Source organism: Tachypleus tridentatus, chromosome 13, assembly GCF_004210375.1.
Source record: "Tachypleus tridentatus isolate NWPU-2018 chromosome 13, ASM421037v1, whole genome shotgun sequence".
Classification (NCBI taxonomy): Eukaryota; Metazoa; Arthropoda; class Merostomata; order Xiphosura; family Limulidae; genus Tachypleus; species Tachypleus tridentatus.
This window is the reverse complement of record NC_134837.1, coordinates 109,324,005-109,348,351: the sequence shown is the minus strand read 5'-3', so window position 1 is coordinate 109,348,351 and position 24,347 is coordinate 109,324,005. Positions and strand designations below refer to the sequence as shown.

General features: G+C 33.0%; 1 protein-coding gene across 22 annotated transcripts in view; it reads left to right on the top strand.

Annotated features, from left to right (window-relative positions):
• The window catches only part of LOC143240170 (protein yippee-like 1), a 35,894-nt gene that overhangs the window by 7,575 nt on the left and 3,972 nt on the right, over positions 1-24,347 (top strand). For 2 of the 22 annotated variants that reach the window (XM_076482176.1, XM_076482185.1), the window contains exons 1-6: positions 3,226-3,551; positions 7,019-7,180; positions 9,670-9,807; positions 10,549-10,842; positions 14,789-14,832; positions 16,965-17,073. In XM_076482176.1, coding sequence (XP_076338291.1) covers positions 10,741-10,842; positions 14,789-14,832; positions 16,965-17,073 — 255 coding nt within the window. In that variant the 5' untranslated portion in view covers positions 3,226-3,551; positions 7,019-7,180; positions 9,670-9,807; positions 10,549-10,740. The other 20 variants (XM_076482162.1, XM_076482183.1, XM_076482172.1 and 17 more) reach the window with 19 other exon arrangements.

Below are 24,347 nucleotides of genomic sequence, written 5' to 3'. Positions count from 1 at the left end.
TACACCCTTTGGTGATATTTTGTGTAAATTGTTCACTATTTTCTCTGGTGTCATGGTGGCATGAAAACACGTCCTCTGATGACACTTTGAGAAACTATAACGTAGTATCCATCTTTCATGGTGGGCTAGTAACGCGTTACCTAGCACCACATCAGCTGGTGACACTTTGTGGAGCTATGACGTTATGGACTTTTTATGACAACATTACCCTCTTCCTCTCTCTCCCCGAGGGATCCAATCAACATGCGTATTTGAAGTGGGGCCCTAACTACTAGCATAAATGTAATATTTTGCATATGTTACTTGATGTATACATACTTCTACCCACATAAAACTTTTCTTTAGATATCACAATGAAAGTTTTCTTGACATTGTTCAACTTAATATTCAACTTTCATGGTGGGCTAGTAACGCGTTACCTAGCACCACATCAGCTGGTGACACTTTGTGGAGCTATGACGTTATGGACTTTTATGACAACATCACCCTCTTCCTCTCTCTCCCCGATGGATCCAATCAACATGCGTATTTGAAGTGGGGCCCTAACTACTAGCATAAATGTAATATTTTGCATATGTTACTTGATGTATACATACTTCTACCCACATAAAACTTTTCTTTAGATATCACAATGAAAGTTTTCTTGACATTGTTCAACTTAATATTCGCTAAAATCTACAAAAATAATCCCATGTAGACTCTGGTTGTCTCACTATCATCTCAAAATTAAATGATTCACTCACTGCTTAGAATGTGCATGAATCTATTGGAAGTGACGCTAAAAAGACAAAATATTTTATTTTCTTACACACAGCATCTGACTGCAGAAAACATGACAAACTTTTGTTCTTGTTAGATATATCATCGCAAATAGAGAAACAACGAAACATTTATTAAATATGGTAGTGTTCTCTGATTAGAACACAGTAGTAGGTTTTAGTCAAGTGCATAATTTTTTTAAACCATATTCTTTCATTTGATAATCTGCATAGTGAAAGACATGATGGCTGTTTTACTTTATTTGTCCATTACGCTTAAATACACGAACATCTGAAAAATTTGGCACCAAGAGCAGACAAAATACATTGCCTTGCCCACCTTTAATAAAGTGGTTATTGACATGTCTTAAAGAACTGAACGACAAGAAATAGTCCAAATTGGTTTTCATTTACTGAAAGCAGTACAAAGTGGGATGAGCCTTTTTAAAGCATTCAGCTGTAACTGCAACCTAAAAGAACCGACACACAACTGTTGATGAGTACAATATGTCAAACTAACCGAGCAGAAAATTATACTGTATTTCTCAGCACAGTTCTTGTTGTGAATTCTACTTTCTAATCCATTGTACACGATGGAAAATTTGACTGGAAAACTGATGATGAAGTTAATCCCTCTTGTTAGCTTTAGACTAAATTCTGCCTCTGCCTAGTCGTTATGGGCAATCTCTCTTGAGTTATATCATGGGGTTTCCAAATGTCTGCAAAGTGAAGACATAAATATTGCAATAGAAAAAACACAGGTTCAAGTATTAGTTTTAGAACCAGGAAAGATGAGGAATGAAAGAACCAGTACTTTGCAACAGCTGAAAAGACAACAGACAGTATTTTTCTAACTTACTCAGAACCTTGCACCAGAAAGGTTTCCTGTATACTTGATGCATATTTGAAAACTCATGTCATGCTAAAAGACGAAGAAAGTACTGTACTGAGACATATTTATTATGTAGTAATACATCTGATGATGAATACTCTAGAAATTTCAATTTTAAATTTAAATGTCTCCATACACAGATAAAGTCTATATTTTAAAAGCTTTGTTCACCATAAACTGTACACTTCTGGTATCCGAATGCAAACACATTCCTTGATTAGACGTAGAAGTCGTCCATCTTTCAAGACGAAAATAATTCATTGTATTTACGTGCATGTGGTAAACCAGACGCTTCCCAACTTGAGAGATCTTTATTGGTTGATTCCAACTCTGTCAAACACAGCTGGTCCTTTGGAGTGTTCCTCCTCTATATTAACATTTGTTAAGAGCAAGCTCTGCAGCATAATGATCAAGCAGCATCTCAGCTACTTGAAGGTGTTGCCATTTGAGTTACAACAAGTAAAGTCGTTCAAGTTAGATGTTATTCATAATTGTTTCTGGAACCATTTTGCTGTTAATCGTCGATGAAGATATAGTTTCTCACTCGCCCTTGTAATATTTTCATTATGTACACTGTATGTGCACATGCTGTATGTTGTACGTACTTTTATTATACATATTTTGTTACAGTCCTTGTGTTACTTTGCGCGAAATTCGAAAGAAACAAACAACAAACAAAAGGGATAAATTATCATGCGCAACAAAACATATGCATTTTTGTGTTTATGCTTTTGTTTTCCTTTTTTATTTGTGTTCTCTTTTAGTACTATTGTGATTTTATTTTGGTTTGTAAATTGGTTGTTTGTTGAATTTTGCTAAAGATACTCAATAGCAATCTGTACCTTAATTTAGATGTGATAGAATTAGAGGGAAAGCAGTTAGACAACGCCACCCACAGTCAACTTTTGGCATACTGTAATCAAGTAGTGGGACTGACTGTCACATTATAATAGAAGGAAGGGTGAGCATATTTAGCGATGATATTTGAACCAGCCACTCGCAGTTTGCAACTCGACCGCTCAAACTACCAAGCCATGCCAGACTCGAGTTTTGTAAATACTGTCAATTTAATTTTCTTAGTTTATATATTTGTAGGTATTATCTTATTAAGATTTAACTAATTTTAATTATCGTGTTTCTGTAAGTTTTATTTTCAATGTTTTAATTCAGAGAGTGCAGGATGTAATAGTCTGGAAAATTGTTGGACTAGCAAGAGTGCACTTTAATAAATACTAGTAATAAGAAACTTTTAATGAATGATTACTCGTAACTGCTCAATGAGTGATTCTGTTCAGTGTTAATAGTGAGAGTTACCGCATCCATTCAGCAGCTTGGTTGATTAGAGAGAATATTATGTATGTAAATTTATTTGTGAGTTGGTATATCATTAGTGTCGCGATTTTTGTTCCGAACGTAGCCTGTAGGAAAAGTTTTTGAAGAAATATTTGTCACATGTGTTGTTATCTTTAACGCGATCGAGGAAATGTATTTGAAAACCGTCTGGCGGTGAATGTTAGGAGTTATTTGATTGGTTAATTACTGGAGCGCTGAAGTAGTAAGTCGTTTCGGGAAAGATTGTAGTGTTGTGGTTTGCAGCGTTTGCGATATTGTATGTGTATGCTTATAAACAGTTGGTGAGAAAGTAGATGTTGAAATATGTTAGATTGCATCTGCTAGCAAAACAAACAAGCGAGTTGTTAGTGTTCTTGGTAGTTGAAGATATAACGTTTTCTTAAATATAAACGATCAAAAATAAAACTACACGTATCGCATTTTTTTTACAAATTTCATTGATTTAATCTATCCACTTTTCAGAACTTAACAGTAACAGAAAATACGTAGTTCAAGTTTCAACGTTGAACCTTCTGAAGCAGCCTGTTAAACCTGTATTCGAAACAGCAGTAAGTTGATAAAATAAAAGAGCACACGTTTTAATAACTTGTGCTTATAATTTTGAATATTTATTCGTCTATAATATTTTTCATTTAAACTCTCGTTCAACAACAGTACTTACGTTTATTTACTAATTTACTTATTTAGTACTTTTGACAAAAATTTTGTCAGTTGTAATGCCAAAGTAAATTTTAAAGTAATTAGAAAAAAAAGTACTCGAAGAAATTTTATTTTAGGGTAGACTGTGGTCTAGAAATACAAAGAGAACTTGCAAATTCAGTTGTGGCAAATATATATATGCTTTGCGTTGCAGAGTTGTGCGGTTTAAATTTACAAAAAAAAAGATCATACGAAATCTGTAGATTTGCTATTAATTCCTATCAAATAAAGATTATGATATTGTTGAAAAATAACATTCACTTTCTCTCACATTAGATATTTAACTTGTTTGCATGAGTACTGAGTGTCAAAAATGTTATGTTCTGCTCACCCATTTAGGGTTGGAAATTTATGTTGGTGATATGTTGGATGCAAAGTTTAAACATTGTGAAGTTACATTATTTTAGAGTAAATCTTCACTTTGATAAAAGGAAAGTTTGTTTCATAAGACAAAATTTTCAAGTAAATGTAAATAATACTGGATCTAATGTTTGTACTCGATTGTTGCATGTGATGTATTTGAATGTACTCTTTATACACAATTTTAGCAAACCATATGAATAAAGATTTAGACCCAAAATGTTGTGTGGAGTTAAAGTGTTGTAGTTTTTATAAGCATGGTGTCTGGGGTTTTACTTCATCCAGCATTGTCTGAATAAACGGTTTTGTTTTTATTTTGCCTTGTGTGTTTGTGTTAAGATACTGTAGTGCACAAACTTTGCTCAGGTAATACATTACTTTAACCATACTGCTTTATGCAAAATTCTGAATAGTGAGGAAATGATGTGCATTAGGAGAAAGAAAAGAAAATTCTAGGTAAGAAGTGAAACTACAAATAGATAAAGTTTTAGTGAAAAGTCTCAACTGTACATATTAAATAATAGAACATACAATTCACAGAAATAGAGAAACTGTGTTTATGTAAGTTATAGCAAATACATTTTTTCTCAAATCATATATCTTCCAGGGTTATGCCCTTATTCCTTAATACTAAATATTCTTCAGACATTTTATCTTGTACTGCATGTTTAGTGTTCATTTTCTTGTTTATGAACAGTAGGACTTTCCATTCATATTCAAACACTTGTTCTATTTAAGACTTTTGACAACACTAAAAATAAGATAATTGCTGACTATTTATGTTATTCATGATCCTCAAACCACATGTACCACACATATGTTAATGGTAATTATTTTATATATCTACTTACCAAAGAAACATAAAGGTATGCAGACTGTCAGTACACATACCATCACTGAGCAAATAAGTAATTCCATGTAGTGAAATTTTTAATTGATAAAATATCTTAAGAATATTTAGTAAAGCTTTTCAAATTGTATGCATATTAATTAAAACAAGTCAATAGTATCAACTGTGTTAAGAAATCTACTTCTCACATAGAGCCTGTTCTAACCCTGAGAATTTTGAATGTAATAAATTACTCGTAGTTTACATTTTTCCCTTTACTCTTGCAAGAGCAACTGCATAATTGTCTCTTCATAGACCAAATGTTTTAAATTAGTATTACAGAAGAAAAAGATCTTGGTGTTCAACTTGATCTATCTCTTAAGCCTTTTAAGCAGTGTGTTATTGCCAATGGTAGGGCATTTAGGATTTTAGGTTTATCTTCAGAAATATTGAATAGGAATGCAAAGATTGTTTATTTTATAGGTCACTGGTTAGGCCTTGTTTAGTTTTAGGCTCCATGCCTTTGGAAGGACATTGAACTGTTGGAAAGGATTTAGAGGAGGGCTGCTAGGATGATACCTAGGATTAATAGATTGTCATACAAGAACAGCTCATTATTGTTTTATTGTGAAGATTTATGAGGGATCTGATTGAGTGATTAAGATTGTTAAGAGAGTTAATAGTGCTCATGCATCATCTGTTTTCATACTTAATGGTGAGAATGGTAGGATGAGGGAATACATCTATTAACTTTGGAAGGGTTGGGGTCATTTTCAATTAATATAGTTTTATTTCACTAACAGGGTGGTTTTACTTTGAAATAGGTTGCTTTCAAATGTAATGGATGTTATAAATTTAAGGGAGATTAAAGGAAGGCTTAAATAATGATAAGAACCAACTTTGTTTTGATTTGTAATTTTTTAGTAGCTTTAACTCAGATTCAAAATGGTACACAAGAACCTGAGGAAAAGTATTGCAATTCTTAAACTTGTATGATATGAAGTTGTAATGTTTCTCATGGTATTACTGACTCAGTTTATCTAAAATTATACCAATCATGCTTCAAGTGAGGGGAGATATGAAATATTTATAAAGGGGGTTTATGTTTACTTACAAGAACAAAATGAATTTTTATACAGTGAATAGGTACAACCCATTGCTGTGATTATTATTAATATTATTTCAGTTGATAATATTTCATGTCAACATACAATATGTTAAAAGCTTACATCTTCACCTATGGTTTAATGCAAAAATTAGTTTTAAATTTAACTTGGTGATACTTGTGTATGTTTATTTATTATTTTAAGAAAGCTAGTTTGAATGAGAAAGAAAGAGTGAGTAGCTTTAAGGTTAAAATTAAATATGAACAAATTTCCCTTTTTTGAATACTTTATTGAATTACTGTAGCAAAGATTTTCTTTATCTCAGTGGGTAGTAATTAGCTGATATACAATAACCAATTTATTTTTGGTTCAAGGTTAGATGATTAGTATTAAATATTTTGTGTTTACTGATAGTATATCATTGAATATTGTTGTATCATTCCCAGGAAAGGTGCAAGTTTATTTATCTATGTGAACCTACTATGTTCTGGAGGCAAAAAATACTTATGTAATAATGATGAAATAAATAAACTAGTTCGCAATTTGAAAGTTATACTTGTGTGGTGCTTTTAGAAGTAAAGATAACATGTAGTATGAAAACAATCAAGAAAGAAAAAGTGCTTGTTCAATATTTTAATTTACAGCTTTAGAAGATCTATCTACATATTTACAAGTTTATCTTGAAAGGTTGTATATTCCATGTAAGTGAATAATTTATAACTAGACATTGTGGTCTATACCAAGACAAAATATCAAAATCATTAAGATCTAACAGTGTCACAGGTTCCTTTAGGATCAGACTTGTGACTTTTTGAATTAGCTGCATTCCCCCTGACTATACATATGATGTCAATGAGAAATTATATAGTGAGGTCAGTTTTAACTAATAAGGATTCTAGTGCAATAATTATGGGAAATTTAATTTCAGGCACATTGACTGGGATTTTACGAAGTTAAGAAAAGAGAGAGGAAGATTTCTTGAAGTGATTCATGGTGGTTTTTATGACTTATGTTTAAATAGCCAACCAGGGAGATGCAGTTCTAGAATTATTGTTAACTGCTAATGAGGATGTAGAAGGCTCAAAGAAAGCTGAGGATGTGGTTAAAAGATATTAGGAACTCCAAAAGGACTTATGTGAAACAGCTGGATATAGTATTAATTGACAGCAATGTTATTTTTTAGGTATGTGTAAGGTTAGTAAAACTTCAAAATGGGGATTGGCATATTAAATATTGCTTGCAGTAAGGTGTAAGAAATGATTGAACTTTTAAATATTCTTATTTATTTTTACAGAGAACATGACAACAGTACTCCTGATCTTGAATATTTTTCAGAAAATGCTTTTACTAACATGAATTATGTAGATCCTGAATATTTTGTTGGTAAAAAATAATTGATAAAATGCTCAGATGTCATTTTCCTCAGGATTTTAAAGGAAGTATGGGAGTACCTGTTTCTCATATTTCGTAGGTAAATAAATAATGGGCAAGTTGCTTGAGGATATGGAGAGGTGCTCATGTTACTCGTATTTTAAATAGGATGATAAGAGTTGTCATTTTGTCTTACTTCTGTAATGGTATAAATTTTTAGTTTGATAAAGAAACTTTGCAAAACTATCTTGTGAAATGTAAAAGAATAGCCACAAGAAATTCACTAAATGTTTCTTACTTATTGTTTAACTTTATATAAGTGTATGTCATGTATTATATGGATGGTGGAAATGATATGAACTTGGCATACTTAAATGTTACAAAATATTTTGGCAAGTTGCTACACAAAAAATAAGCTCAAACAATCTCTTGTGTGACCATTGGAAAAAGACTGGTAAATTGGACTGTAGGTTGGTTGGATGTGTAACAGCAACAAGTTAATAATGGAATCCATTCAAACTAGAACCATGTTGTTATTGGGTTATTTCAGGAAGAGTCAGTGATTAAGTGTTTGCTTTTTCTTTTGGACAATTATCATGTATAATAATTAAATTAACAGAGTTTTCTAATGACATTCAACTTTTAGGTATTTGTTTGTATTGAGGTACTAAAGAATGACTTGTATTGGTTATTATGTTGAACAAATAACTTTGTAAATGATCTTTAATTTGTTTATAAGAGTAAAATAATATACTTGGAACTCACTGATTACAGTAACTGTGGATGAGAATTTATACAGCATGGTTACTCAAATTGTTGAGGCAGTTCTGTGTTATTAGTAACAAAGCTAATTCAAAAGAGGTAATTATTTCTATGTGCAAAATGGGTGTTACTTCTCATTTGGAATTGAATTTGGCTTATTTATGTGAGAAACATATTGCTTTAGGATTTGTTTTTATTACTTTAATTTGTATGTTTTGTATTGAAAAAGTTTTTAGTATGCCATAATGATGATATATTGTCTAGAAGTTTCTTGAATATCTGGATTTGACATATAGGGAATCAATAATTTTCTAAAAATTCAAATAAAGAATAGCTTTAAAAATTTTTTTCATAAGAAGATGTAAATGTGCAAGGAAATTCTTGAAGGACTAAGTGGTTCCTTGTTGATTGTACTTTGTTATGTAGCTGGAAGTTAAAATTGTGAAAAATATTAAGAAAATGATTACTAGGTGAAAGAATTACAATTTTGTATTAAAGTGTTAGGGCAGAAACAAGCCAATTAGTTGGCCAGTCAGGGATGTTAATCTAAAAGAAGATAAAATAGGTCTCATAGACTGTGTCACAGAAAAATAAAAATTAGGTATAAGGAATTAATACATTGTTGATTTATTGTTGAAATATAGAGCCTAACAACAGAAAATGGTTGGTTTCTATAAATGAACTAAGAATTAACAGTCTTCAAAGTCAGTTGGTTATATGTTAGTGTCCCTTGTGATGCATAAAATTTTAACACACTTCGTTCAATATAGTCCTTCACATTTCAAAAATGCATAAGTGCTGTAAACAGCCCCTGCTAAACACTTAATGGGGGCTTTTAGCTGATTGATAACATATTTCAGTTTTTTGTTTACAAAATTGTACAGTAAAAGTTAAATTTTAATGATTGAACTGTATTGCTTTTCTGTCAACAAAACAGAAGTTTGTTGGCTACATCAAGACACATTCATAGCATGCCACTGAACAAGGACAACCTCTAGTCAATATGGTAGCATCTTGCACAGAAAAGTAGTTTATCAAATGCAGTTTAGGTCATGTTTAAATTGACTAAAACATTTACTAATAATCTGAATTTGATAATAATTAATATACAGTTTTGTAATTTAAACCTTAAAACATTGTTTTAGTTTGTTAATTACAAATGTTTGATATCTGTATACTACAACGTAGCTCAAAAAGTGATATTACTGCACGTGTGATATACCTTGTCTAGAACAATTAAAATATCAGTTATAGCAGCCAACAGGGTCACAAAAAGTTATCTGTGAGCTCAGCTGTATCTGTGAAAAAACAACTAATAGCATGGTGAATGATTTGAAAAATAATAATGCAACATAAATTTGAAAATATTTACTTCGTGTCAAGAATAAAAGGATCAGTAGCAGACCCAAAACATTATGTATTATGACAGACTTGAGGGGGTCTTTAATAAGCCCTTCCAAAACTCATTTTACACATTCTTTCTTTTGAGCACCTATCATACATGAAGGATATACCAGTAACAATTTTTTGTTTCTTTAGCAGGATAGATAACAGTATCTTATTTCTTGCTGTAACTTTGTATTGATTAAAAACTGGTGAGAAGAAAACTGCCCCAACTGGGGATTCAACCCAGCATCTTTGAATTACACTGGAACTTTGATCCTTTTAACAGTTAAGGTACTAGAGCTGATATCTCTCCATGCTGACTATTACAATTTTAAAGTATATTTTGTTTAAAGGTAGGCATCTTTGTCATAGAGTAGCTAAATGTCAGTATATTCTGTGCTGTGTGAACTTTCTATAGTGTATAAAATTGGTAAGATACTTGTATACAGCTGTAGAAGAGAGAAAAGATTAAGTATTATTGCCATTAGCTAGGAAGATATGAATGTAACAAGAAGTTAACTCACCTATACATTTTCAGTGAATTGGATGGAAGAACTATTTGTTATTGTGTTTAAACTTTGTATTTTTAAGGTTAATTATAGTACATTTCCTTGTTTCATCAAACAAGAACTAGAAGAGTAACTGTGGGATACAGAGATGGGACTAAACTGTGGTAACATATTTTAGGCTAGATTTGTACTTTTCAGATTATCCAGAAGAATGCATTGGCTAATGTATGTACATTCAATACCTAAAGCTTTAAGAAACTTTGAGGAGTAAATGTATTGATTCACAATGGTGCTTTGTGCATTTATATTATAAGTTCTCTAAAATTATTATCTTTACCCTGACTAGAAATTGTCTTTAATTTTTGCAGTACACTGTTTCTCTTTTAATCAGTCTTTCAATTTGTCACCCTCTCAGTAATATACAAACTATTTTGTTTTCTTTTTTTATGTTCTGGTAAAGGTTATTGATTGAAACATTGACTTTTTGAATGATATACATATTTATTCTTATTTAATTATGTAGGTGAAGTTATACTGTAGGCCTATGAAACGAAATGTAGATGCATCCAACTATCTGCGATCTTGGATTTTTTTGAAGGACCTTGTGGGATATGTGCTTTTTCTAGCAAAATAGTTATGAAAATTTAGAATGGAAGTTTAATATTTGGTTGTTAAACCAGAGATGTTAGTTTGATGCATGGTGAACAAGTAGACCATGGTGAAGACATTCCAGGCTTATTTACCCAACTGTCATCGTACTTACAGTTGTATCCACTGCAGGGCCCACCTAGCCAATCATGATGAGCTAATCTCAAAGGTATGTTACCAGTGTTTAGATTTTAGATTATGTGTATATAGTACCTGTAATATAACACATGAACAACAATTGTCTTAGCACACCCAATCTTGAGAAAAGTAAAAATCGTAATATAGTCTTTTTTCTTTTTTTAAAGGAAATTATACATTACATCTTTAAACTCTTGTAAAATGCTGGCATTGGCAACTTAAGACAACAGTTCTTTCCATAGATCACTCACCTTGAAAAAAAAAGTCTTTAACCACAAGCCTGTCTTTTTCAAATCTTAAATTTGTGTCTTCTTGTTCTGTTCTCTTCAGGATATACAGTAGAATGAAGACATCAGAGAACTTTATATTTTTAACCTCCTGGATAATTTTATAAATTTCTATAAAATTAACTCAAAAGGAAAAGAGTATTAACCTATCCCTGTAACATAATCTTATACCATTTTTACTAACCTACATCAGACAAAATTAAGTTGAAAACACAAATAATTAAAAATATTTTCTTAAAACCAATGGTTAAAAACCTGCCACACATTTTTACACATTTTAGCAGCCACTGAAGAGGACATTGGACTGTGTGAGAACATAATGCAATTTATTCAGAGTTTTTAACTCATCCTATCTGCTGTAAGAAAACTTACATCTAGGAACTCTCCTCTGAAAACCTGCCAACAAGTTAATTTTTCTTTCTTATACTGTATACAGTATTCCAATTTAGGTCTAACTGGTTATTTATTTAAAGAGATAATAACCTTTTTTACCTTGTAATCAGTGTCTATAAACATAATATTTAAGCCAACAAGTGATCTAGGTCACCACAGCCATGAAACTAAATTTAAAAAAAAAGCCAGTTCTCATAATTTAAATATTTATGTACTATTCTCTTAAACTCCTTTAAATCCAATGCATCTATTACATCTTAAGAAAGCTATTCCAAAGGCTAACCATCCTGTTAGAAAAACAAAAGTTTTTAAACTGATGATGGCTCTTACCATGAAAAAAATTATATTTGTGGCTAATATCCCTGTCATTCTCACCATTAAGTATGAAAAAAGATGATTCACCAATAGGTTCAGTTCCTTTGAAGACCTCAATCAGATTCACCAATAGGTTCAGATCCTTTGAAGACCTCAGTCAGATCCTCTTTTAGCTCTTTATTTCAAGAGAAAACAACTTTAGAGATCTTAAACATTTTGTATTTGCTCTATCAATAGCAACAGCACAGTGCTTAGATGGTTTAAGAGCCTAAAACACTAAAACCCAAGAATCTTTTCCTCCATAAAGTGTTGAGATTATTATCATCAAAAGTATACTTATACTTGGGTTATAATAAATTGAATTATTACCTTGCATGTATTATTAGTAAATATCTTCTCTTGTTTATTTTCCCAATTCAACAAATGCCCTTGATCCTTTTATAAACCAGCAGCATCTTTCTCACAACCAGCAACAACAAATCCTTTAATATAATTAGCAAATTTAAGTAATATATTGACCATTTATTCATCCACTTCATTAACATAAATAAAAAAGTACAAAAGTCCTAACAGTGAGTTCTGAGGTACTCTACTTGTAATATTAATCCAGTTTGACTGAGCTCAATTTATAACAACCCTCTGCTTTCTTCCATCCAACCTCTTTTGTATTCAAAGAACCAGTTTATCATCCATGTATATAGAGATCCTTTTTTTATAACTAACAATTTTTATGCTGCACCTTGTCAAATTTTTTGCCAAAAGCTTAGTAAGTCAGGATTTTTCTCCTAGTGAAAACATGTTTACTATCCAACAAAATTTTGTACTTTGTTAAATGACTTTGGAAACAGTGACAGCCAGGTGGTTAGGGTGCTTGACTCGCAATCTGAGGGTCATGGGTTTGAATCCCCATCCTACCAAACATGATTGCCCTTTCATCATAGGGGAAATTACAATATGATGGTCAGTTCCACTATTAATTGGTAAAAGAGTAGCCCAAGAGGTGGTGGTGGGTAGGGATGGCTAACTGCTTTCTGTCCAGTCTTTCACTGCTTAAGTAGGGATGGGTAGCACAGATAGCCCTCATGTAGCATTGTGTGAAATTCATGGTAAAGAAAACAGCTCCTGATAGTTTCTAGAAAAACTGTCTCACTCATGTTTTGACTGTAACATTTTGTAATCTATGTGTTTGAAATTAATATCCCTTCCCCCAAATAATTATGACCTCATTAACAGTTGATATCTTAATTTTGTTATGGAGTTCCTCATTAATATCATTAGTTTCCTTTGGTAGTTTGTAACAAATTTTAATTAAAAGCCTTCTCCTCCTATATTCACTAACAGAAACCCAAATAGATTTCACCTTTTTTCTACTATATGTGAAATTCTTAACTTAATCAGGATGTAACTTGTATTTTATATAAAAATCCACTCTTCCATTTCTTTACAGTAGTAATTCTTTCCAATTCAACCTATAACTGTGTTTCAAAGATATTTTTATAATGAAAATTGTCTACATTTGAATTTCAGTTATTCCAATTATGTCAAAAATCTTCCATTTTGACTAGTACTGTTAGTTTTCAATTTTGTTCATCATACTGTTGACATTACAAACAAAGCTAAATTTATTTTAACCGTATTTTTAGCAGTATAGCACTACCTTGATGGCTTAAGTGACTTAAAAACATGGGGATAAGAGTAATAAAGTGACTAAACACATAAGAGCTGTTTCAACAACCACCATTTTCCAATACTTGACGTTTGCCTGGGTAATGAATATTAACCCTCAAAATGCCTAAAACTGCAAGGGGTCATTCTGCAAAATTCCATTATGCTTAAACTGAACAGTATCCCTTTTAGCCTTCTGCCAGTGTCTTTAACCACCACTATACTATACCAAGATTCTTTTTTTAGTATCTCTGTTGAGGGAGGCTTTCACCAAATATTCTTTTGTTTTTATACTTGATTTTGGATTTTTATTTTCAGAATGCATTTTAAAGGTTTTGGTGAAATTTGTCACAAAAATATATAGAATTGATAGTGAAGATTTATGAGAAAGTAGTTTATGTTTTAGGATAAATAGATTATATTTTTCAGTAATTATACATGTGTGCATATATACTTTAAAATGTTGACTGCTATTCTTTTATAAACTTCAGGCATATAACAGACATTTAAAAAGTATTCTAAAAATGTTTGTTTTATACTTGTTTAACAAACTATGTTTACTTATGTCAGTATGAAGTAAAGTTTAATAAAACCTGACTAGGTTAAAACTTTCTGTTTAAGTTAAGACATTTAGTTAAGTTTAGAATATGATTTTTGAAAAATAAAAATGCAATTCTAAAACATACTTATTAATGGAAACTTTTGACATTTGAAGTTTAAGAGTCCTAATTTACGCAAGACATATGTAAATGAAATGGAACCACAAGATGGCTGTGAAAAAAATTTTGAATGTTCATAACTGTTTTCACTTAATCAGACAGCTCCAGAAAAACGTGTCTATACATCAGAATCTAGAACATTTCCATTTCACGAATAACAAAAGTTGAGAACAAAAGTTATTGCTTTTCCAAACATAGTAGAAATCTATTTGGAGGATATGCATGCAATCATTAAAAAAATAGCTAGTACAATAAATTCAAGTTTAAACAATATGTGGTTTGATGGTTAAGTATAATAATTTATATTTTCTCAGTGATGTCGAGAAACCCACTTGTTGAGAAATTTATATGCAAAAACGGCTCGTTTGGGTTGAAAAAATATTTTACATAGAAGAGCGAACAACGATAACCGAAGAAGGTCGAAACGTTGTTCGCTCTTTTATGTAAAATATTTTCTCAACCCAAACGAGCCGTGTTTGCATATAAATTTATATTTTCTGTTCTGAGAATGGGAGTTTTTGGATACAAGCTCATTATGTTTAAACATGAACCTCTTTTTTCAAAACAGTAAACTGAATTAAACTGATTTTTTCTGTAGTCCTTCCAAGGGAGCCAAGGTCGAGCTTATCTCTTCAATTCTGTGTAAGTGTCACGTATAAACAAGTATAAAATAGATCATTTTTAAAAATGAAAATGTAATAATTTTTTCACTGTGAAACTATATTTGTAAATATCAGTAAGTGTTAAGAAAGCTCATACAGAGAGTAATTCATAATATTTATTTCATGACTGAGATAAATACTTCTAAATATCTCTTACAAAAGTATTATATCCAAGTTAAAATTGTATTAATTATATTACCTCAATGAAACCACAGAATCTTAATTGTACTTAGTAAGACCAAATTATTTTAATGTCTAAATAGCCGTAAGAAGTAGAAAATATAGTTTATGTGTAAGTTTCCTTGGGACTTGATAGTAGTGATAGTAATCATTGCCAAAATGTTTACTACATTTATTTCTGTGTCTATTTTAAGTATTTTTGTATATGTATCTGTTAAAACACACATGGACATAGGATTAAGTACATTATAATGATATTATTTTTCAGCATTGCCTTGTTACACTTCTTGTCACCACATGTCATTCTCTATTTGTTTAGTTTCCATTGTAAAATACTCTTTCATAACTGTGCCATTTTCAAAGCACATCACTCTTGCAGTATATTAAGATCACAGTTTTCTTGTGTCTGTTTCAACTGTCTGATCCAACATAAATCCATAGGCACTGCATGCAGTGACTTGACTGGTATGTCTCTGTATCAAATAGCATGAATACCCATTTCTTTTTCCAGCTGCATGTGCGTAAGAGGTATGACTGGAATATTTTGGTGAACCCATACCCTATTGTTTTGTTTTTTGTTTTCCTACTTTGTCCAATGTGGCTTGAAATCAGAGTTGTTTATGAAATTTATTTCGGATCTGTCTTTTGTCTCCCACAATAAGTTTTTGTTCAGTATTGGAACTCACATGATTTGTTGATTTGCATATTTAAAATTGTGTTAATAATGTGGTAGCTGTAATTGTTTTTGTGAAGTATTGAAACTGTTTAAGTTAGAGCTTCAAAGTTTACGAAGTTGTGTAAAATTGTACCTGCATATAATTTATTATTTTAATGAACTTCAGAGTAAAAGGTATATTTATAAAATATTACAACTCAAAAGATTTACCTGTTCATTTCAGAATTAATGAAGAACAAAGAAATAAAACAAGAAATAAAATAACAAGAAAAAAAATTCCATTATATTTATCCAAAAATGTATACAAAAATATTTGTTTGTCAAAATCATTACTATTATATGAAGAGTTGTTGCTTTCATTAATACTGTTTGAGTCATTGATGCCACTAGCATACAACTTGAGTTGATATACTTACTTTACCATTACTGAGAGTTGATCTTTTACTTATTTTGTTTCTTATTATTTATGCTTACTTTGCAATGTTGAAGAGGAACTCAGCCAATTTGATACGTACCACACAGATGGGCATGGTTAATTTTATGTATTTTAACATCACCACCAAAATCAGAATAAGTTGGTATTGTATTTCAATTGTTTGCTTTTATATACTTACACAAAATAGTAGCAAGCAGTACAATTACTGTTGATTTAAATAAACCTAAACTTGAAAAGTGTAAGAAAAAAATATGTCACCATGATTGATTTTCTTTAAAGGAGTGTGCATGATAAAAAAAAATTTAACTGAGACCATGATAATCACATATTCAGATATTTACATAAGAAATTGTGTTTATTTTGAATAGGCGTAGCTAGGGCAAGGGGGTACATCTGTCCCTGGGCACAGCATCGGGGTGGGGGGGTGCCAAATTGATGTTACATAATTAGGAATTATGGCTTACATTTTGTCATGATGGGGGTGCAAAAACTGACTTTGTTCCCAGGTGCTGAAAACCCTAGCTACACCTCTGGTTTTATAATTGATATATTTTAAAGGTATGATAACTTCTTGTGTCTTACCCATGAAAAAAACTGTAAACAACTCACCACTGTAAAAAGTTGATGTAAAAAATAAACGATTTTGTCTAAGTATTGAATTTATGAAAACAACAAGGATTCTGTACAGTTAATTTAAATGTGAGGAGCCATACAAAAATGTAAGAATAACTATGATATGAGATTTTGTTTTAAATCTGAAAAAAAACTTGTTTGGAGTTGAATTCTTCACCTCCTTTATTTTTCTTTGTTTACTGCACAGTGTTAATGTAGGTTGTGGACCTGCTGAGGAAAGGGTACTCTTGACTGGTTTGCATGCTGTGGCAGACATTTACTGTGAATGCTGCAAAACTACATTGGGCTGGAAATATGTAAGTTCTTCATCATTGTATTTGGTAAATTTATATGTTGAGGAACCCTTTTTTTTGCATTTCTTCACTCAGTATTGTTTAAAAATAAACATATTTTGAGTATAGTTTTTACATTTTAAGAACATTCATAAGAACAACAAAGTTACTTGCAAGTGTTATTTCATATGTTGTCTGTTTTCTATATAATGTTATGTGAATACTTGTTTATGAAATTAAAATAATGTCTTTATAGGTGGTTGCTGTAATTGTGCATAATATGTATATTTTGTTTAATTGTTTATTAATAGAATATATTTATAATTAATTATCCTATAAAAGTCTGTATTTTTAAAGTGGACACATATTTCCAATACAATACTTACCTCCACTTACACAATATTATTACTCACTGTTATGATTACTTCTCACAATTACAGGTATGCTTGACTTGCCTGCCCTCTAGTGGATAAATGTTTGCTCACCTTTAGCCTTGAACTTTCCCCTAATTCCACATGGTTCAGCTGTGATTAAGCATACAAATTATCATGCAACAACCCCCCACTAATAGTAGTGCAACACTCCTATCACAATTGTCTTTCTCTTTGCAGTTGAACCCAATTTTCACTTTTCAATTTGGTATAGTATAATGACTAATATCAACCTAGCATTAATTTCACCTTTTTAAGTGCATTTTGAAAATATTCAGTAACTAATTTTTGCACTTCATTCACCCCTTCCCCTCTTGATACATTAAATATTGTTCATCTGGGGATGTTTTTCAACTTGTATCCCCCAGTCGAGCCCAGCCTTCTCCTTTTTGTATGAGATCCATGGAGTTTTTTGTTCAGATAGCACTATCAGCATCTTTTTTCTTTGCATGACCTCTTCTCAGCTACTAGCCACTGGGGTGATAGATCATGGAGGGATTCTCTAAAGTGTGTGTAATTCCACACAGTCAAGGCTAGGAACTTTCTCTCCTACTGCCACTTGGATGTCAGCTCCTGGACAATTGGGTTTGGGCCTCACATGTGATTTGACTGGGAAGTTCTTCCAACTGCTTATCTGGATGTTACATTCCCAATGCCAATTGGTTATGGACTAGAATTGCCCTCCATGTTGCATTTACACCTTCTTGATGTAATCTAGGTGTACATTCCTGGGGTTTATTGTTCCAGGTTGTGTTGGATTTACACACATGTTGGTTTAGCTTCTTGGAACAAAGATTTCTTCTTCCAGGGGCTAGCTGAGTTTCTCATAGTGCCACTAATCTAGACTGAAGTTGACCTCCCAATTATGGTAAACACACTCCATTCTACACATGTCCCTTTTACTTTTGGATAAAGGATGGATCATTTGTTCCATCTTTTGATTGAAGACACCAGTTGGCTCTACTTGGACCAAGAGCATACCTGGTTCAGATTTAATGCAATCTCTCACAGGTGTGTGTTTTCTCTGTGCAGAAGTGGTACACTCTGTGGGTGCTCTTCAGATGCTTTTGAAGGGGGCTTATCTAGGTAATTTTACACCAGTTTTTTTCTCTTGCTCAGTGTGTGATTCTAGCTGTAATTGTGAAATGAGGTAAGTAATTGTATATGAGTTAATATTTTCTCACACTTAAAATATATTTCTTATAGATATTTACCTCCTGATACACTTCCCACTAGTCCTCCCCACTTCTGGTGATGTTTTTTATACCTAATGTTCCTGCATGTTGCAAAATATTGAATCAGTTATTTTTTGTTTTTACTTCAATTGCTTCTGACATTACTGGGGACATACAAACCTCCTCTTATCCATTCTTTGTAACTAACTTTGTCTGCTGAGAAGGTGCAAGCTGTGGTTTGACGAGAGTTAGATTCTTGCAGGGGGTCTTCTCTGCAATGGCCAGTACCTCTGTAGGGTGATGAAAATGTTCAGGACAAGATTGATTTAAACAGTCTTTTTTTCTGCTGCTTCTTTTGTCATATAGCCACATTCTGCACCTTTGGAGGAGGTTCAAACTTCTACTTCTGTCTGCTAATTAATTACACAAGTTTGTTACATTTTGAATGTTTCTTCTGTTTCCTGTAATGCTTCTCTTTCTCTTTTGTGTAAACTCCCTAATTTAGACTATTTGGTGTTTCTCCCTTTATCTATCATTGAATTTCATGAACAGTGGTTTTTATCACAGTTTAGTTTTGAGATTTGTAGGCTTCTCCCTCAAGTGCCTGACCAAAATACTTTAGAGTTTCATTGCTTTTCAAATCCTTATATGGATTTCCAACAATGAGATCCATTATAATTTCTCTTGGGTTCCTATTCTAAAGCTTCTGTAACATTTTTACAGGCACAGTATTTGAAAATTTGTCTTATGCTTACTGACATTTTTGTGTTACCTCTCATCTTTGCACCTGTTGTTTGAGCCCTTTCATCATTCTCCTGACAGTGATCAACTTTTACAAGGCTCTCTACTTTGGTCCTTTCCCTACTTTGCTTCTTTATTGTTCTGACTTGTTGAGTAGAGATGCACTGCTTGCATGGATTTGTCTTCCCCATCTTCCCTCAGGGACTTTTGTGTGACACCATTTTGAAGGGCTGGCCTAATTCTTTAAAGTCTCATGCTGATGTGGTCAGATCGCATACTTCCCTATCTTTCCCTACTAATCCTTTATCACAGCCTTCCTCCTCCACAGCTCCTGATCTTATTTCTCTTTTCCATCTTTCTGCTAACATGCTTCATCCACTACTTACATCTTAACATTCACATTCTTATCCTTGTTTTTCTCATGCCTATCAAGAATGTTAAAAACAGTATAGGTGATAACACAGTGGGGTGAGGTCCTATGGGTAACAGGCTCCAATGCTTTGTTGACATATAGGAGACATTTACTACTGATCTGTGAGTTTTGTTAGAGAGCATCTCTTCTCACTTTCAGTTGCTGCCAATCTTTTCTTGTTTCCAGTTTCTTTCTCTCCTCCAAGAGGTCCTGTCTCAAATGTCCATCTATCAGAGGCAGTGGAAGACCTCCTTCTCAAGGAAGCTATGAAGCTAGTGTTTCCTGTTTGGCTGGGTTTTTACTTTCAGCCTTTCATTGTTCCCAAGAAAGCTGGGGATTGGAGACCTTTCATCAATGTCTTCCATCTAAATCTGTTTTTAGGTCCTCATTTCACTATGGAATTGTTTCTATCCCTTAGTTAGGTTTTCACTCCAGTCTTTGGATGACCAAGTTTGACATAGTGGATGCATACTTTCATGTTCCTATTGCTCCATCCTCATGTCATTTTTTTATTCTCCACAAAGGGTGTATTTTCCAGTTCTAGGCTTCTCACTTTGAGTTTGCTTCAGCTCCTTACATGTTTTTTTTTGGGTAATCAAAACTTTCATTTGATGTCTACACTTGCTTGGACTCTGATCTCATCATTATGTGGATGATTGTCTTCTGGCTCCTTCCTGTTTGCTATCTTTTGAACACACCAGTTAACTTCTGGAGGAGGCAACGTACGTGAGTTGGTTAATCAAAGTGGAAAAGTTCATCCTTTTTTTCCATAGCATCTTGTTTACTTGGGAGTGTTTTTTTAATTTATACCTCACTTTGACCCATCCTTTTCCAGTTAGTTATCAAGGCTCTTTCCTCTTATCCTTTTCAGCTCTACCTATTTTTACAATGGTACGGTTAGTGTTCCTCTTCCACCTCCTTGTCCAGACCTGCATCTTTTCACTAATGCTTCTTCTCCTGAGGCTTAGAATGCATATTTTGATAACCGGGAAGTTTCTGGGAGTTGTTGATTGACCAAGTTTGGGATTCATGTTAGTGTTTTAGAGCTTTTAGATCTTTGTTGATCTATGTCTCATTTCCTCCATTTTCTGAAGGGTAAAGTGGTTATGATGCATTTTTTATACATCACAAAACAAGGGGGTACCAAATCCAGCTATGTTTTCAGATTCTTCATATTCTGGGTTCATGTGCATTACATACAACGTTTGGCTTTTCACTTTCCCAGTGCTTTGAATCTTGCTGTGGATTGGTTATTGCATCCATACAAGATTGTTCCCATGCAGCTGTGCATAGATCCTCAAGTTTTCCAGTGGTTATGCTTTCCTTTGAGAATGCTGCACATAGATACGTTTGTCACCCATCTGAACAATAAACTGTCTTTCTGGTTTTCAGTTCCTCATCCTCAGGTTTTTAGGGGTGGATGCCTTCAGTCAAGAATGAAGGGGCCTTTACATTTATGCCTTCCCATCTATACATCATCCACTCCACTCTGTGTCAGGTTCTCTTGGTAGCTCAATTTTGGATAGCTCAGCCTTGTTTCCCTCTTCTAAAGCTTCTACACTTGTGCCATTCCATCTGTCTCATTTGTCAACCTTATTTGGACATCTTCAGGCCTACCATTCTCACCCTCTAACTTCACCTATGGCTTTTGGCAAGAAGACTGGTTTTGACACCATGTCTTGCTTCTCTCTTTTCTTTCAGTCTGACCTTCCACATTATTAATTTACCAACAGCATCAGATGACTTTTCATTGTTGATCTCTCCAATATGGCTTCCACTTCTCCCATCCTTCTACCCCTCACCTGTCCCACTTCTTCACCTAACTGTTTGATCAGGATCTTTTAACAGTTTCTGGTTAAAGAGCAGCCTTTTCTAACACATTTCATTTCACCAGATTCTGCTGGATTGTATCCTTTTCCTCCTTTTCTGGTCTTTTCATGTTCTTTTCCTTGCCTTGCTTTTCTTGTGCCTGATTGGGATCTCTTTGAATCTTTGTTTTATGTTCCTTATATCTTTCCCTTAAGACCTATTTCCTTCTCCTTCTGGATTGCAGTTGTCATAGGTCTGACCTTTTTTTTTCAATAGGTGTTTCTGTACCCTTTATCATAGTCCATATATTGTGTTGTACCTGGGCTGTTCCTTCCTTCCCCAAGATCTCAGCTGCTGGTAAGAGCATTTCTGCCTTTGCAACTCTTTCCTATATGTATTGAAGATTGCCTCCTGTGTTTTCTATTATAGTGCAGCATTCTTTCAAGGCCTGCATTCTCATTTATTTATTTATTCCCTGGAACCCTTCTTTGTCACATGACCTCTCACCTTTATGGATTGGGTTCATCAATATATTACATTGACTTACTCTTCACTCTCCTTGGAAGGGCATCATTTTTACTGTGTCCTATCTCATGAGATACAATATATCATCATACTCTTGTGGCTCATTTTTGTCATCCTCTGGTGGATATCATCCAGGCTGAAATATGAACAACTCCTCATGTCTTTATTGCTCATTGCCTACACCATCTGGCTATGTTTTTTTTTTTTTTTTTTTTTGTGGATATTGTCTGCCTTCTGTGGCAATTTTAAACACACTAGTTTGACACTAATGAGGAAGTGTATTTTTCTGTTATGTTTTCTTTCAAGGACTTCCTTGTTCTTCAGTACAAATATTAAGATCCTATTCAGTAGTGAGTGTTGGCTAATTGGGTGTGCTATCCTGTAAACTTGCACCAAATATCTTTAAGGTTAGAACACATGTTGAGATGGGGTGAGCTGCAAGATCACCTAGTTGTATATATGCACACATCTTTTTCTTCATATATAGAATTCTGTAAGTTCATGACAGACCATCATCCATGTACAATCATGAATAAAGTGTAAGGGGCTTGTTATCCACCCCTGCTGCTTCATCAGTTGAATAAGTCAGGAGCAGTATTCTTTTCAAAATAGGTGTGACATTTCTATAGACTCCCCAATGCCTTTTCTCTCTCCATTCCTTGAGTGGAGTTATGGAATCCTTGCCACTTCCCAGTCCCTAACTCTTTGGATGGTGGACCATGGAGGCTTTTTCAAGATTGTAGAACACATATCATAACATTACATATTACTCTACTATATTGAAAAGATGGCAAAGCTGGGAACCCATTTCCTTCTATGCCCTAGAGATTTCATCTCAGATGTGCTGATGTTTGTGGGAGCTGGACTAGTCTACACTGGATCCTCCTCATAATACCACGTTCAGGTAGATAGCATTCTGTACCTATGGTTGAGATTGGCATATGCATCCTCTCTGTATTTTTTAGTTGCAGGATGCTCATATGGTTGAGCATGGGGGACTTCATTTGCCTCATAATACCAGTTACAGGATGTACAATACCCTGTTCCTGTTATTGAGCAGGTATTTCACATTCTCCTTGTAATGCCAGGTTCATGGAATTTTTTTTCCCTGCTCTTATGATTGAGCTAGAATAATTATTTTCCTGCTCATAATATTAGGTAAAAGATGACTTCCTGTTCATGTGGTTGAGTTGAGGCTAAGACACAGCTCCATAAGTCCAAATTAAGTTTCTTGTATTTCTTGTGATTAATTTGGAAATTTGTGTAGTGGGTACTGTTTTCTTATTTTCTCTTTATAATTCCAGTTACTTGCAGTATAACACTGTTTACTTATGACAGAAGTTTGTGCACATATTACTAATAACATGCTTACTCTTGCCGCCATACACTGTATGTACTGGTTTTGATCTTGTGTGAAGTTTTCTATCTCCTAAATACTGAGGACAGGATACAGAATTTGTGTTGTTGAGGTTAAGTTGCTGTCTAGCAATGTCTTGTTGAATGGCACCATTTTCATAATTCTGTGAACTGACCATGGTTTTCTGTTTTTTCTGTGTGGATTTGGAATTACTTATCTGTGTCTGTTTATTTTTTATCATTATACTTCTGACTCTTCATTCTACTGGAGTTGGTTTTGTTTCCAGTGTATATCCAACAGGAAGAAACTTATCAAACATACATGCAATCCTAAAAGTCATAAATATGCTGGGTTACTAAATCATGCAAGATCAATAATATTTTTGTAAACCGTGTATTGATAAAAAATATTATTGTATTATACAGGATTTATGGTTGTATTCATTATATGTTATTGAATCATGTGAAACTTGTAATTTTAAGTATTGTCACATAGAGTTAATAGAAAATTTCTGAAATTAAACTTTAAACTTCTCTAGATAAACAACTGTGTTTATGGTGCTTAAACTTTTAATATATATGCATAAATTAACCTCAAAATTTACACACCGTAGAACTTTGAACTATTTTGTTAAATTTGTTCCATTGTAGCTTAGACAAAATCATGTCAAACATTTTTTTCAAAATAAATTTGTTCTTTGGTACTGGTGGTTCTACAACATGAACTTTCAGTATGTCGACCAAGACTGAAATTTCTGACTATTTCAACATAGAGGTTATTGTGTAAATGACATTATAATTTGTTAATGAAGCAAATGTTTTTTAACATTTAGCAAGCAGATTGTTTGG